The sequence below is a fragment of the Lagenorhynchus albirostris genome, chromosome 5, assembly GCF_949774975.1.
Source record: "Lagenorhynchus albirostris chromosome 5, mLagAlb1.1, whole genome shotgun sequence".
Lineage (NCBI taxonomy): Eukaryota > Metazoa > Chordata > Mammalia > Artiodactyla > Delphinidae > Lagenorhynchus > Lagenorhynchus albirostris.
In genome coordinates this window covers 62,100,718-62,115,876 of record NC_083099.1, presented here as the reverse complement: position 1 = coordinate 62,115,876, position 15,159 = coordinate 62,100,718, and the positions used below count along the sequence as shown (strand labels likewise).

At 44.1% G+C, this 15,159-nt stretch overlaps 1 protein-coding gene across 1 annotated transcript in view; it reads left to right on the top strand.

Moving 5' to 3' along the window:
• The window catches only part of KLHL6 (kelch like family member 6), a 54,838-nt gene extending 40,099 nt beyond the window's left edge, over positions 1–14,739 (top strand). Inside the window, exons 4-7 of the mRNA XM_060150134.1 lie at positions 5,979–6,216; positions 10,898–11,100; positions 12,635–12,848; positions 14,188–14,739. Of these exons, the coding sequence (XP_060006117.1) occupies positions 5,979–6,216; positions 10,898–11,100; positions 12,635–12,848; positions 14,188–14,489 (957 nt within the window). The 3' untranslated portion in view covers positions 14,490–14,739. The remainder of the gene's footprint in view (positions 1–5,978; positions 6,217–10,897; positions 11,101–12,634; positions 12,849–14,187) is intronic.
• The last annotated feature ends 420 nt before the right edge of the window (positions 14,740–15,159 follow it).

The following is a 15,159-nucleotide window of genomic DNA, read 5'->3' as shown; positions in this document are numbered from 1 at the left end:
GTAAATATCTCTAGACAGGGAGGTTGTTACGTAGGAAATATGTCTTATTGGACTTTTCATCCAGACCTTAGGAGAGTCCTTGGTATATAGCAAGGGATTGGTTAATGTTTGTTGAATGAATAAATGGGTACCAAGATAGTGAATAAACATATCACTTGTATCTACCTGGTTCTCCTTAACAATTCCTGAAGAAAGGTTGTATTCAGAACTTTATAAAGACAAGAGTAGGCTTAGTGGAGAGGAACAAAATAATCATTAAGTAATGATAGAGGGGCAGTTTGTTACGTTTGTACACATGAACAGCCATACGTGTATACCACTATACAATGGTTCTGAGGTTGGCTACCAAGCCTTCTTCATTAGGCCATTGGTAGAAATATTAGCCAAAATAGTTTAGTAATTGTCTTTCAGAGGCCCCTTGGGACCCCCTTCTTTTCTGTCTGTCCTTTTCTAATTCTGTGTTGTCCTCAGATCCATTGTCACTTATTCACTCTGCAAACACATCCTTAAATATTTGGTAGAATTTATCAGTGATGCTATCAGAACCAGGAGGAATTTTTTGTGTATGTGAGAAGGTTTTAAACTTCAAACTACAAATTGTATTTCTTTAATAGCTATATAGATACAAGAGGCTATTCACATTATCTATTTCTTCTAGAATGAGCTTTGGTAGTTTGTATATTTCAAAGAATTTTCCATTTCATAGAAGTTGCTGAATTTATTGGCATAAAGTTGTTCACAGTAGTCCCTTATTATCCTTTTTAATATCTGTAGAATCTGTAGTGATGTTATAGCTCTCATTCCAGATATTGGTAATTTGTGTCTCCTTTTTTCTCCTGATCAGTCTGGTTAGAGGTTTATCAATTTTATTGATTTTCTCAAAGAACCAGCTTCTGGTTTTACTTGACTTTCTCTACAGTCTTTACATTTTCTATTCCATTTATTTCTACCTTAATCTTGACTACTTTCTTTTACTTACTTCAGGTTGAATTTTCTCTTCCTTTTCTAGTTTTTTAGGGTAGAAATAAAGGTCACTAATTTGAGATTTTTTTTCTAATATTGCCATTAGTGCTATAATTTCATATGCTATACTTTCATTCTTCACAAATAAACCCTGAACACCAACTATATGCCAGACATGGCACCAAGCACCATAAAACAGTCTCTACCTTACTAAACTTATGGTCTTTCAGAGAAGACAGGACACTAAGCAAATGAAGGGTGATAAGCAGACTGATAGAGAAAGACCAGATAACCACAAGGGTCCTATGCTGGATATGTGGGTCACTGGCAGTTGGCTCAGCACTGGGAAAGCCCTCATATTCCTGAAGACAAGATCAATCTCTGCAACTGCTCTCAGTTCAGCATTTAAAGTACAGTCTTGGGGCTTCTCTGGTGGCGCAGTGGTTAAGAATCCACCTGCCAATGCAGGGGACATGGGTTCGAGCCCTGGTCCGGGAAGATCCCACATGCCGTGGAGCAACTAAGCCCATGCGCCGCATCTACTGAGCCCGCGAGCCACAACAACTGAAGCCCGCGCTTCAGTTGTTGTCTAGAGCTTGTGCTTCAGTTGTTGTCTAGAGCTTGTGCTCCGCAACAAGAGAAGCCACCGCAATGAGAAGCCTGCGCACTGCAACAAAGAGTAGCCTCTGCTCGACGCAACTAGAGAAAGCCCACGCACAGCAACAAAGACCCAACACAGCCAAAAGTAAATAAAATAAAATAAATAAATTTTTTTAAAAACTAAAAAAAAAAAACAAAGTATAGAGTCTTGATCAACTGTACTTTCAACATTCTTGCTATTTTCGTTTCTGCTTCCCATTTCCTAACTCCCTGAAATGCAGGTGATAAAGGCTTTCCTCTTATATAAAATGTCCCTACTATGTCTTCTGCAAAACTGCTGTTTTGAAATATCTGCTCTGCCTTTTGTATTTGCAATGGGGTGGGGATGGGGGAGTGGGATTATAAGCTTTGGATATAGGAGGAGAGAGAATTCTGATAACTAGAAAATGTCAGGAACTTGAGCTCCCAGTCAGGCAGATCTGGGCTTTAATCTTGACTGCACAGTTTACCTACAGTGTGACCTTGGGCAAGCTACTCAGCTGCTGTAAGGCTCAGTCCTTGTAACATGGGGAAAACAATATCTACCAACTGATAGAATTGTTTTGAGAATGAAATAAGATAATGAATGAGATGTGCTAGCACAGTGTCCGGCATATGTTAAGTGCCCCAGAAATAAAGACTGTTCCTATTCTCACTCAGTTCTTTATGGTACTCTGTCTCCCACAATCAAGCATTTTCTTTCTCTGAGGCTAAAATCTCTCTTTTCATTGTGTCCTAGTTTTTTTCTGCCTTATTGCCCCAAATCCTGCTCAGGGCATTTTCTCATCCTCATTTTATAGTCTAGGTAACTGAACCAACCAAACATTGTGATCTCTGAGTTGTGTCTCATTGCTAGTTGATTCCCTGAAACTCCCAGCCTTCTCGCTGCTTGTGTGATCTTGGCTTTATTCCTAATGACACTAGTGTAAGCCTGGAGGATACTCTGTGAACACATTTCTCCTCCTAACCTTCCTTTCCCAAACTTTAACCCTGCTTGTCCTATCATTATCTCTCCATTTTAACCTTGTCCCTCCTCTGAGCTCATGGAGGTGGTAACAGAAGGAAGTTTTAGAACCCTAAAAGCAAATGTCAACTTACATTTGATTTAGGAGTAGTAGCTGGTACCTTCATTGGGAGAGGTCTTTTGGGGCAGAGAAAGTTACCCCTTCATTTCATTGCCTCCTAAGTCTCCAGGGACCAACTTGATCTATACCAAAGGCTGCTCTGATATGTGTGCTGTCAGGAGGACCTACTCCTGAGGGCAGCAGGGCAGAAGCTCACCCTGAGGAGCTTTATCCAAGCAGTTTGGTCACTTCTGTTTGGTGCTCTCACATAGGTTCTTTGGACAATGAGTAGTCAGTAAGGGGAAACTTTTTTGCTCTACTTCTAACAATCTGAAAATAAACTGTGTAGGCCCTGATGGTTGCATGTGATTCTTTGGCAAACACTTACTTCCGTGTGTCTGCAACAAACTTGCCCATCTCTGACTTCAGATTGGTGTTTGTCATGCCTTTGGGGTTAATATTTTGCAAAACGTAGCTGAACTTACAATTTGGTAATGGTGCCACCATCTGGCAGTCCTGTGGTTCCGAGTTACAAGGCAGGTCTCAATACCCAGCCAGTCCCATCAACTAGATGATTGTATTAGTTATCTATTGCTGTGCAACAAATTATCCCCAAACAGCTGTTTAAAACAACAAACATTTATTATCTCACAGTTTGCAGGAATCTGGGAGTGATGCAGCTGGGTGATTCTGGTGCAGGGTCTCTTCTGAAGTTGCAGTCAGTCTGTTGGCCGGGGCTGCAGTTAGTCATCTCAAAGCTCAAACGGGGCTGGAGGATCCACTTGCAAGTTCCCTCGCAGGATTGTTGACAGAAGTCACTTCCTTGCTGGCTGTTGGCTGGAAGCCTCATCTTCTTGCTACTTGGGCTTCTCCATTGCAGCTGTCTTTCTTTAGAGCAAATGACCCAAGAAGGACTGAGAGAGCTGTCAAGATGGAAGCTGTAGTGCCTTCATAACCTAATTTCAGAAGTGGTATACCAACACTATTGTATTCTATTGGCATAGAGATCAACCCAGGAACAATGTGGAGGGAACAACATAGGATGTAAATGCCAGGAGGTGGGGATTGCTGGGGGCCATTGTGGAAGCTGGTTACCACAATGATCTAGACTGGAAAAAAAAGTCTTTATCAGGTCCTGGGTTAACTAACTTGCCCATTCATTCATTCATTCATTCATTCAGCCAACATTTATGGAAACCCACAAGCTCCAGGCACTGTTCTTGGTGCTGAGGATCCATTGGAGAAAAGGGCTATCCCTGCCATCAGGGACATTAGAATAAATTACATGAGGGTGAAAAGCGCTGTGATAGGGAAATTCAGGACTGTGGGAACAGGTGTGGAAAGGCAAGAATGGCTTCCTGGAGGAAAGAACAAAATGACATTGAAAATAATGTCAAGTGGCTTACAGGGTAAGTGGTTGGGAAGGTAGTGTGGGCAATCGAGGACAGATATTATGGAGAGATGCAGACAGCAGGCAGGAATGCAGGCTTCAGTCAGTGGGAGCAGAGTCTTCCACAGGCCAGGACTCAGGACCGGGATGCCAGCCCTGGGAGTCAGGAGTAAGATCATGGCTGGTTTGGTCCCCTGCTAGTCAGCAGGCTGTTGATGCAGGAGAGCAGACACTGTGAATAAGATGGGGGGGGGGGCTTCAGAGAGGAGGCTGAGGCTTGGCTCTCAGAACCAGAGTAAGGGTCACAGGGAACCAGTTCTGAGAAGCTAGTGCTGTCCTCTAAGCATTGCTCTATAATCCCTAAATCCTCCCTGCAAGAGGACCAGATGGGTGCTAGAGGTTGTCCCTCAGCTGTGGGAAGGAAGGTTTAGAGGCTGGAGGGAGAAATCTCAGATAGGCCAAGCTTGTCTTTGGTGCCAACTCATTGCTCATTCCTCTCCTACCAGCTTGGTTTTCTCATAGTGCCTCCAAGTTCTCGGGACCACCCCTTCCACCCTTATCCCAGCTGGCCTTTACACTGTCAGTGCCCTCAGTCTCAGCCCATTGCCCAGGATTTAAACTGCCACACACCTCCACTCCTTTCTGCTGACCCATAAAGGAGGTCCTGCCACATACTTGATGGCCATGGTCTGGCCTCAATAACTGAGGATGCAGCATTTACTGTATCTGACTATTGGCACAGAAAAACAAAGTCTCTTCTGGGAAAGTAGAGGTTGGGTGTTGGCTGATCTGATTACATGTGACTATTGATTGGATTCACCACTTGTGGACTCAGGTAAACTGTTTGTCACCATCTGTGGGCAAGATTGAAGTTCCATAATCCATATTAGGTCAGCTTAACCTTGTAGGAAAGAGTAGCTGCTTTGGCCACGTGGGAAATAGGTGCTGCTGCCTCTCTGTCTCCTATCAGTACCCCTGTAGAACCTTCCCCATCAAGCCCAGGGATGGCTGGAACCAGGAGGAGGGCAGCTCTCCCTTTTCATTAATTACATCAATATGACATCTCCCACCACTCCTACTGCCGTGACTAGCTATGGAGGGCCATGCGTGTGCCAGGTGCTCTGCTCAGCTCTCTACATCACAACCTCATGAATGCTCACAGTGGCATGGTAGCATAGGAATGATCACAGGAATTTACAGAGATTGTGTTGCTTCTCCAAGGTCACATGGCCATCGGTGGTGGAACCAGGATGGAACTCTGGTGTATTTGACTCCAAACCTCTGCTCTTTCAGCTGGGTTCAGATATCTGTGGTATGGATTTCTTTGCTTGTTCAAGGCTCTGAAGGGTCATATGCTTGATGTTGGGACCCAGTCCCCCAACCTCCTTGGACACATCCTTGCTCCCTTTTGGTTCTTTTCTCCTAAGTCTCTGGATGCTCTTATGTGCCCTCAGGACTTCTCTTCCAGAAAAGGCCTGGTAGCGAGCAAAGTCTGGGATATCATCAAGAAACTGAAACCAGGGGGGAGTGGAAGGTGCCCAGAAATGAAATTCCAGGATTCAGTGCTTCTGACCAAGCAAGAGGGAAGAGGCAGGAAAGTGCATTTGATGGTAGACAGATCTGAACTTCTTAAAAAGTAGCAAAATCTACAACTGACACCCTTTATTGAGTACCTACTATACATCAGGCCCTGGGCCAAGCACACTAAATATATTATCTCATTTAATCCTCATGACAAACCTATGAGGTTGTTACCACTAAAATTTCTATTATACAGAAGAAAAACCTGAGGCCCAAGGAGGTGAAGTCACATGGTCCTATGGTGGCAGAGTTGGGAATTGGGCTCTGCTCCTCTGGCTCCACAGCCTGAGCTCTGAACCACTATACCATTCTGCCTTTTTGTACTCCCATTGATTTTCCAGATCATTTCGGAGCGCACCAAGCCCAGGATGCATGAGTTCCAGTCTGAGGTGTTCATGATCATCGGTGGCTGCACGAAGGATGAACGGTTTGTGGCGGAGGTAACCTGCCTGGATCCCCTGAGGCGCAGCCGCCTGGAGGTGGCCAAGCTCCCCATGACAGAGCACGAGCTGGACAGTGAGAATAAGAAGTGGGTGGAGTTTGCATGCGTGACATTAAAAAATGAGGTCTACATCTCAGGTAAGCAGAAGCCATGTGATGCCAAAGCCAGCCCCCAAGGCACTACATGTTTTCCTGAGTGAGAGACAGGCAACCATCCCAGAAGAATTACTGTGGATGGCACTGATCTAGCACTAACTGGGTCAGGATATGGAAACCGGGCACTCAGATGGTCTTATCATGGAGAGTGAACCCTAATCCTTGAGCAGTATTGTAGTAGGAACTGGGGGAGCAGGCAGATAGGACTTCCTTCATGGAAAAGGAAGAAGGAAAGTGGTACTAGAGTTTATTTGGTGTCTGCTATAGGCATAGGACACTGAGCTAGCCACTGGGAATACAGTAATGGATAAAAATATCTGCTCTTCCCCCCAAATCTGACCTCTCCCCTCAAGTTATTAGGTCTTACTTTTAGATGCTCCAGTAGCATCCAGTACTTTTTCATTTCTTACTTCTAAGTTGTTTGCTTAATTGTTTTTAACTGCTCTATGCCTGTTTCCCATTAGTCCTTAAATTCCATGAATCAACACTGTATTCCCAATACCTAGCGCTGTGTCTGGCCATAGTAAATGCTCAATAAATATTAATTAAATGATGTAATCTCTACCATCTTTACAGCATAGTAGATGAATTTACTCTTTGGTAGCAATTAATTATTGCCTCTCACATCAACTCTATAAGGTAGGTGATTTTAATCTCCGGATTACAAATGGAGAAAACCGAGGCTCAGAAAGGTATGGAACTTACCTAAAGTCACACACTGGTAAGTGTCAGGCAGGATTCCAATCCATGTTCTCTGAGTCTCATGCTCTCCCATGACATTAAAAGCCACCTAGCTCTTCTTGCAGCACCAAGGGAAAAGACAAACATCCCTTCCCTTCTCTTGGAGGTTTTCTTTAATCTGAACTTGTTTTGGAAAGAGCTTATTTCCAGAGCTGGTCTCCTCCAAGATAAAGGGCAGGTCAGTTCTTCTTTGAGTCTATTAATACCACAGACTAGGGTTTAGCTTTCTTTTGTCTTACAGAAACATTTTTTAATTGTTGTAGAAGATTTAAGCAATACAGGGAGTGTAAAGTAAAATATGGTAGCTTCTCTGTGCCATCACAATCCTACATGTTTTAATTTTTTTTTTTTTACAAAAATGGTTTTATATTGTCTTAGAGTAAGTAATGCCAGCTGCTGTAACAAACCCTGACTCTCAATGAATCACCAGAGAAGTATGTGTGGGTTGGGGGAGAGCACCTGCTCCACTCAGTCATTCAGGGACCTAGGCTCCTTCCATCTCGTGATGAGGCTGTTTCCAGACGTGACCTTCAAGCTTGATGCATTTCGGGAAGAGAGAGAAACCCAACAAGTTGAAAAGACACACCAGCTCACAACAGCCTCGGCCTGGACATGAGGCATCAGTTCTGCTCACATTCTATTGGCAAGAACCAGCCACATGCCCTCCCTGCACCCCCGCTCCCCATGCAGTGGGGCTGGGAAATGTAGTTTAGCCGTGTGCCCAGGAGGAAAAGACAGGTTTGGTAATCATGGTCAGTCTTTGCCACATACACTACACATAGTGTTTTATTCTACAACTTGTCTTTTGTCCATCTTCAATTTGTTGTTGTCTTTTAAAAAATGATACAGACTGCTAACACATATATATGGAATCTAAAAAAAAAAAAAAAGGTCATGAAGAACCTAGGGGAAAGATGGGAATAAAGACACAGACCTACTAAAGAATGGACTTGAGGACACGGGGAGGGGGAAGGGTAAGCTGGGACGAAGTGAGAGAGTGGCATGGACATATATACACTACCAAACGTAAAATAGATAGCTAGTGGGAAGCAGCGGCATAGCACAGGGAGATCAGCTCGGTGCTTTGTGACCACCTAGAGGGGTGGGATAGGGAGGGTGGGAGGGAGGGAGACGCAAGAGGGAGGAGATATGGGGATATATGCATATGTATAGCTGATTCACTTTGTTATAAAGCAGAAACTAACACACCATTGTAAATCAATTATACTCCAATAAAAATGTTAAAAAAATAAAAATGTTACAGGCGATACATGAAAGCATGCTTGTTGTACTAAATCAACAGAAATGTGTACTCAACTAACAATCTGTTCTGGACATCATTACATGTTGGTATAATTGATCTACTACATGTGTTAAGCAATGTAATACATGTAAAGTACAGCACAATCCCAAGCACGTGGGGAGAGCTCAGCAGTGTTAGTCGTCATTATCATTACTGCGAGGACTGTTATTACTGCTCATTTCACCAGCTTCAGGGCTGTCTATGGAATGAATGAACCATAATTTTTTTCAGCTTTTATTTTCCCACTGAAAAAAATACCACAATAGGCATTTTCATACATATATATTTATGAACTTGCGCTGATATATGGAGAGATTCCTGGAAGTGGTCATAAGATGTGTAAATTTAGAGTTTTTGTAGATATTGCTAAATTGTCCTCCAGAAAGTTTGTACCAATTTACAGTTCAACCAATGATGAATGTCAGTGCCCATTTTCTACATCCTTGTTAACATTTTTTATTATCAATTACATTTTTAATAGACTTGATTGTGTAAATTTACACTCTTAGATCGTTAATGAGGTTGAATATATTTTCATATATTTATTAGCTAAACGTATCTGTTTTTTAAAAATGATCTGTTCCTACCCTTTGTTTTTCTATTGGTTGTCTTTTCCTTATTAATTTTTTGGAGTTCTTATTATATCTCCTTTGCTATTTGTATTACAAACACTTTCTCCCAGACAGTGGGGTTGTCTTTTAACTTTGATTTATATTTTATATAGTAACTTTCTTTTCTATATGTTCTAGGTTTCTTGTCATGCTTAGAAAACCCCTCCCCACCCCAAGATCATTAACATCTTCTCCTATATATTCTCCAGTTACTTCTATAGCATTTACATTTAAATTTAAGTATAATGTGAAATAGGGATCTAAATTTTTCTCTAAACAGATAGCCAATTGTTCTAATGCCATTTATTTAATAATCTCTATATCTTTTAGTCTGTTTCTGTACCTTGTTTTTATTTGATCCGTTTGTCTTATACTAGTAGCACATTATTTTTATTATCACAGCTTTTTAGTATATTTTGATATTTGCTAGGGAGAGCTCTCTCATTCCTTCTTCTTTTTCAAAAGTTTCTTAGAAATGTTCCCAAATCTACTCTTCCAAATGAAGCTTAGAATGTTCACTTCATGTCCTGCAATCCATGAAAAGCCCTGAAGGCACCTAATATATAGGTTAACTTGGGGAGGGTTGACATCTTTGCAATAACCTGTCTTATCATCTGTGCACATGATATGCCTGCCCAGTTAATCAGGTCTTCTTTTACATCCTGAAGTAAAAAAAATTGTCATTTTTTTCCCTTTTTAATAAAGTTTGCATACATTTCTTTGAAAGTGTATAGTTATTTTATAATTTTGGACACTACCTGAATGGGATCAATATCACAGTGTTTTGAATAGAGACCTCTAAGAGGTATACAACACCCCTCCCCCAGAATGGTTAAACCATATGAACAAAAAGAAAACAGGAGAGGATGAAGCTCAGTCTCCCTAGCAGCCAGGGGCAACCAAACTATGGCATCATTTTTCTCCCTCAGGCTGTAAAACAAAACAACCAAAAAAACCTTCCTAATATCCGCTGCGGGTGGGGTATGGGGAAAAGTCAACCAGGACAGCTTTGGAAGGTTCTTTGGTAGCACCTGTAAAAATTCAAGGTGGGCACACCATTGACCTAGGAATCCCACTTCTGGGCTCCACCCTTGAGAAACACTTACCCGTGACACAGGGCGTCATTAATGATATTCATTTCCACACTAGTGCACATTTTAGTCTGAAAGGTACATCCTTTGTTTTAGGTAGTTGGTAGTACTCTGTGCTGATGGGGAAATGGAAACACAAAGTCATTAAAATATTTTATTAAAGTCACCAGAAAAGTCAGCTCTCCTTTGTCCTGGTCTCTCTCCCTAACGGAATTACCTATTTTCTATCTATTGAGTTGTCTTGAAAAAATGTTTTAGCAGCTCACTCTCAGATGATCTGGGGTGAGCATCTCATTCTGTTCCAATAGAAGTTGTTTCAAAGTAGGACAAACCTCACTTATGTTTTTATAGAGATCAGAGTTATGAACCAAGAGAATTTTGTAAGATTTCATGGTGATTTTCCCGGGTTTGTATTTGTTTGAATAAATAAGCAAACAGAGAACTTAAGCTGGTTTCTCATTTGCCCGCTGGTCAAGGCCCTACTATCCCCACCTGCAATCGTCCAACTTTACCTGTCCTGCCTGACCTCCTGCCCCTGAGCCTCACAAACACTGGAGTCCAGGCTCCTGTTGGTCCCCACTCGCCTAGGCAGACTTGGGTACTACTCCCCTGAAGCCTTCTCTGGACCTAGCTCACGGAGCCTCCTCTTCTCTGAATTCTCACAGCACGGAGGTGACACAGGGCACAGCCCAGCGCGTGATCCACCCCAGGCTTACGCTGTGTCTCCCTGTCACCCTGTGCAGGCTCTGTCCTGGCAACCACACTGCATGCGCCTTCATGATTTCTTTTGTCTGGGGGGATGGGGCGGGGGTTGGTGCTCGTCTGGGGATTTAACACTCTGGGCCAGTGGGGAATTATGGGAGAAGCTGCGTTTCTGACATATCAGTGGTTTCTTAAATGCTCTATATGTCTCCTAGGTGGCAAAGAAACACAGCATGATGTTTGGAAATATAATTCTTCAATCAACAAGTGGATTCAAATTGAGTATTTGAACATAGGCCGCTGGAGGCATAAGATGGTGGTGCTCGGGGGCAAGGTCTATGTGATCGGAGGTTTCGATGGCTTGCAGAGGATCAACAACGTGGAGACCTATGACCCCTTCCACAACTGCTGGTCAGAGGTATAGATTATTTCTATGAGTAACTCTGTGTTATTGCTTCAAAGCTTAAAAAAAAAAATGAGTATCTGCCAATGTAGGTATACGGCTTTCTGATCTCCCTGCTCCCACTGAGAACATTTTCAGTGGCTCTGAGCTTCCCTCCTCATAGGAGCCATCGAGTCAGCATTACTGATCAGGTCACGGAAATGATTTCCTTCCAGGTGGGGGAGCTCTATGTGGGTACCTGTCCTATCCTGGCCAGAACCCCAGATGTAGACGGGAGGCTTGATCCTGTCTTGGTCTGCATGTCTTGGCCTAGAGTCTCTGTCTCCTCCGATGCCATCTGCCCTTGTCTTCTCCACACTGGGCATACCAGGATCTCTTGACTACACTGTTGGTTGAATCCAGAGTCATTTGGTAGTATTTAGAAGTCAGCCCTTATTTATTTACCTATTAGTGATGAACCATTTGTGTGCCTTCAAAGAAGACTTTAGCAATGCAATCTCAGGTATATATCATACTCAAGAAAAGGCAAAGCATTGCTCATCGATGGGCATAAAGTTTCTGTTATGCAAGATGAACCAGCTCTGGAGATCTGCCATACAACATTGTGCCTATAGATAACAATACTGTATTTTACACTTTAAAATGTGTTAAGAGGGTAGATCTCATGTTAAGTATCCTTACCCCCACCCAACACACACACAAAGGTAAGCTGACCTCACTTCCTGTACTTCCAGATTATTCCCAATTTCAAATTTTCTTTCTCCTTATCAGATTATATGTCAGAGCATGTTCCAGCTTTGGGGTGTGTGAAACGTGGTCATCACAGGCACAAGCAAAGGTAGACAGGTCATGATGGCATCCAGCCAAGATCTGTTAACCTGAAAAGAACTTTATGGGGAGCCCTTAACATTTATAATCTGTACCCAAGAACTTCTCAGTTTAAGTCCCATCACAAAGTTGCTCCATGACCCAAGAGGGTTATGTTCATGGGTAAGAGACTCTTAAAAGTCCCCTTTAGTGCCCTGGGGTTCACAGGATGGAAACACAAGTCTGGCTTAACCCTCAGATCTGTATGTTGCCCCAGAGTGGGAGAATATGCTTACCTGTGGCCACCTGAAACCCTTATACCAGCTTTTCTTCCTAGCTATAAGCACTAACGACAATGCCTGGCACATAGTAGGCACTCAGTAAATATTTTTTGAATGAAGGAGCACATGAATAAATATGAATAGGCATGTCTGAGAAAGCATTCTCCTCCAACATTGGCTGGTTTCATCTGTATAAACACTTATTCCTGTACACCCCTCCTGCCCTGAGAACTGAACTCTGGGAGAAACAGGCTAGAAACATCTGGAGCCTGGCGGGAGGGTGGGAAATGTACGCTTTGATCCTCTCTGTGTCTCAGGGGAGTCAGGCCCACAGGCCTTGTGACTTCAGGCAAAGATTCCCGGGCTTGTGTCCCCTGGCTCCTGGCCTGTGTCCTGTGAGCCATTGCAGCAATCTGGGCAGTGTCACTGACAGCTTCTCCCGATGCCCTGTGTCTCTGCAGGCTGCACCCCTCCTTATCCATGTCAGTTCCTTCGCAGCCACCAGCCATAAGAAGAAGCTCTATGTGATTGGGGGAGGGCCCAATGGGAAACTGGCCACGGACAAGACTCAGTGTTACGACCCTTCAACCAATAAGTGGAATTTAAAGTCGACCATGCCAGTAGAGGCTAAATGCATCAATGCAGTGAGTTTCCGGGACCGTATCTATGTGGTTGGTAAGTGAGCACATGGCTTCTTATTTAAGTGTAGGGTCCCCTACACCTGCAGCCCTGCAGGTAGAGCACATGAGACCCTCCTGGGAATTCTTGAGTTCCTGGGTGATGTGGGTGGGATTGAAAAGAAGAGAAGATGGGATTGGTCCAGGCCTTGGTGGAATTTACCTTGCAGTTCTGGAGACAGAAACAGCCCACATTTAGGAGACATACAAGACAGATGGAAAATGGTGCCCAGGGGAGGAGCAAGAAATTGCTTTGGGAGCAAAGTGTGTTGTAAGCATTAGCAATGCACAGAAATTGAAATATGCACCGTATAAGTGCCCAACAAATGGTAGCTATCTTTATTTCTTATTCTGTGTTCATGGGAATTTTATTCTTCCGACTTGCTTTGGGGGCTCTGAACAGTTGCATTTAGCTGGAAGGAAAGCCTGACTAGCCAGACCACAGCTGGCATGTAATTGTTAAGAGTGATGGATCTCAACCCTGACTACTCATTAGAGTCATCTATGGAGCTCTTTCCAAAAATATGGGTAGCTGGGGCTCGTGCAGACCAATAATATCAGAAGGAGAAGGAGGACGCTGGCCACAGTGTCAGGTGTTTTTAATGTGCAGGTGATTTTAATGTACAGCCAGGATTGAGAACGACTGATCAAGGAAATACCAAAAGTAAATAACTCCAGCAAATGAGAGCTAATCAGAGAAGGCTTCCTGAATGCAAAATATGGGAACAGATTAAGGCAAAACCCCTTCTCTCCCTGGCTTCAGGTTTCCTGTGTCTTTATGGTCAGACTCGTGACTCTGCCCCAAAGGTCTAATCTCAAGATGGGTAACTTGGGCTGGTGTCCCAGGTCATGCTCAGTCTAGTCACTGCCATGTAGATCAATACAATGCAAGACTCCTATGCACCAGGCCTTCTGCCAGGTGCTTTATGTGCATGGTCCTTCTGATTTCCTATCACCGCCGTGGTCTTGGTGCTCATGGTTACAGATCCAAAAGTGGCAGAGCTGGGATTAGGAGCCGGGCCTATCTGATGCACCAGGTGGTATTTCTGCCAGGAAGCAGTCTTTATGGTACATTTTGGCAGCCATGTGAAGACAGGCGTCCTTCAGAACCTGATTAGCACCGGGCTGCAGAGTTTAAAGGGCTATGAAGTGTTTCCAGCATGAGACTTGCTGCCCCTAGTTATCCATTCTGGCTTTCTGGAGAGCAGAGCCGTGAATTTGCTCTTTCTATTGGCAAGATGGTAGACTTGACCTAACCAGGAGTAGGAGTTTAGTGGTTAATGGGGAAGAAAAGCAGAAAACAGTGAGATGCCCACGGTATTTCCTTTCCTCTTCAGGAGGGGCCATGAGAGCGCTGTACGCCTACAGCCCTCTGGAGGACAGCTGGTGCCTGGTGACCCAGCTCAGCCACGAGAGGGCCAGCTGCGGCATCGCGCCCTGCAACAACCGGCTCTACATCACTGGCGGGCGGGACGAGAAGAACGAGGTCATTGCCACGGTGCTGTGCTGGGACCCCGAGGCCCAGAAACTGACGGAGGAGTGCGTCCTGCCCCGGGGGGTGTCGCACCACGGCAGTGTCACCATCAGGAAGTCGTACACCCACATTCGGAGGATCGTGCCTGGAGCTGTGTCGGTCTGACTGCGGGAGCGCGGAGGGCGGAGCCACGCGGGGAGCCCTCCTCCCTCTCCCCCGCATCGGTCGCTCTAAAGCAGCTAGCGGAGCTTGAGTTACAGGCTGTGCATACATCAGGGGCTCACCGCAGCTCCCCATGGCGGCTCCTTGGAAGTCACAGCTTTGGGACTTGAGACCAGCCAGGACTGTCTGTGAGACCTACCTCAGGAGGAAAGAAGAAGAATACTTGACATTCAAGACACACCTGTCCCATGCCAGGTTTGATACCGGGCACTTTTGTATACCAATTCCTTTAACCGTCAAATGACCTGGTGACTGGATTTTATTACTCCCATTCTACAGGTGAGAAAACCGAGTTTAAGAGAGGCTAAGTGATTTGCCCCAGGTCAGTCAGATTACAAGTTAGCTAAACCAGGAGTCTAAACCCAGGTCTTCCAATTTCAAAGTTAGTGTAGGTTCTGTCATGTTGTCTATCTCAGAACATGGTAAACACAAAACAGCTCATTTTTGTTCTGACAAGTTTGCTAAAGGATTCACTCAGCAAGGCAGGGAAATAAAGGTGCTTCTTTTTTTCTTTTCTTCTTTCCCTTATATTTAAACCATTTGGGATCTTTGGTGTGGAAACCTTGGGCCCCTTGTCAAGAGCATCTCATAGGTTGTTCCATCTGACAGTTCT